The sequence below is a fragment of the Apaloderma vittatum genome, unplaced genomic scaffold (genome assembly GCF_000703405.1).
Source record: "Apaloderma vittatum isolate BGI_N311 unplaced genomic scaffold, ASM70340v1 scaffold24592, whole genome shotgun sequence".
Taxonomy (NCBI): domain Eukaryota; kingdom Metazoa; phylum Chordata; class Aves; order Trogoniformes; family Trogonidae; genus Apaloderma; species Apaloderma vittatum.
Genome location: NW_009702250.1, coordinates 1 through 305, shown reverse-complemented (window position 1 = coordinate 305; position 305 = coordinate 1). Strand labels below are relative to the sequence as shown.

The following is a 305-nucleotide window of genomic DNA, read 5'->3' as shown; positions in this document are numbered from 1 at the left end:
TCCCGGCAGCCTGGCTGGTGCGAGCCTTGTACGACTACGAGGGCCAGAGCCCCGAGGAGCTGAGCTTCCCTGAGTGGGCCATCATCCGCGTGCTGCCCCGTGCCCCTGGCGAGGTGGACGATGGCTTCTGGACAGGAGACTTTGATGGCCGCGTCGGTGTCTTCCCTTCACTAGTGGTGGAGGAGCTCACAGGGGGCCGGGAGGCAACAGGGCAGGTTGGTGGCATTCCCTCAGGTGGGGAAGCATCCCCCATCCTGTGCTGTGGCTGCTTATGGGCCACAGGGGGTGGGCACCCTCGCTACTGT

At 65.6% G+C, this 305-nt stretch overlaps 1 protein-coding gene across 1 annotated transcript in view; it reads left to right on the top strand.

Annotated features, from left to right (window-relative positions):
* The window catches only part of LOC104281483 (FCH and double SH3 domains protein 1-like), a gene marked incomplete at both ends in the record, with an annotated part of 4,008 nt that extends 3,793 nt beyond the window's left edge, over positions 1 to 215 (top strand). Inside the window, one exon of the mRNA XM_009879491.1 lies at positions 10 to 215. Within this exon, the coding sequence (XP_009877793.1) occupies positions 10 to 215 (206 nt within the window). The remainder of the gene's footprint in view (positions 1 to 9) is intronic.
* Between the last annotated feature and the right edge of the window lie 90 nt (positions 216 to 305).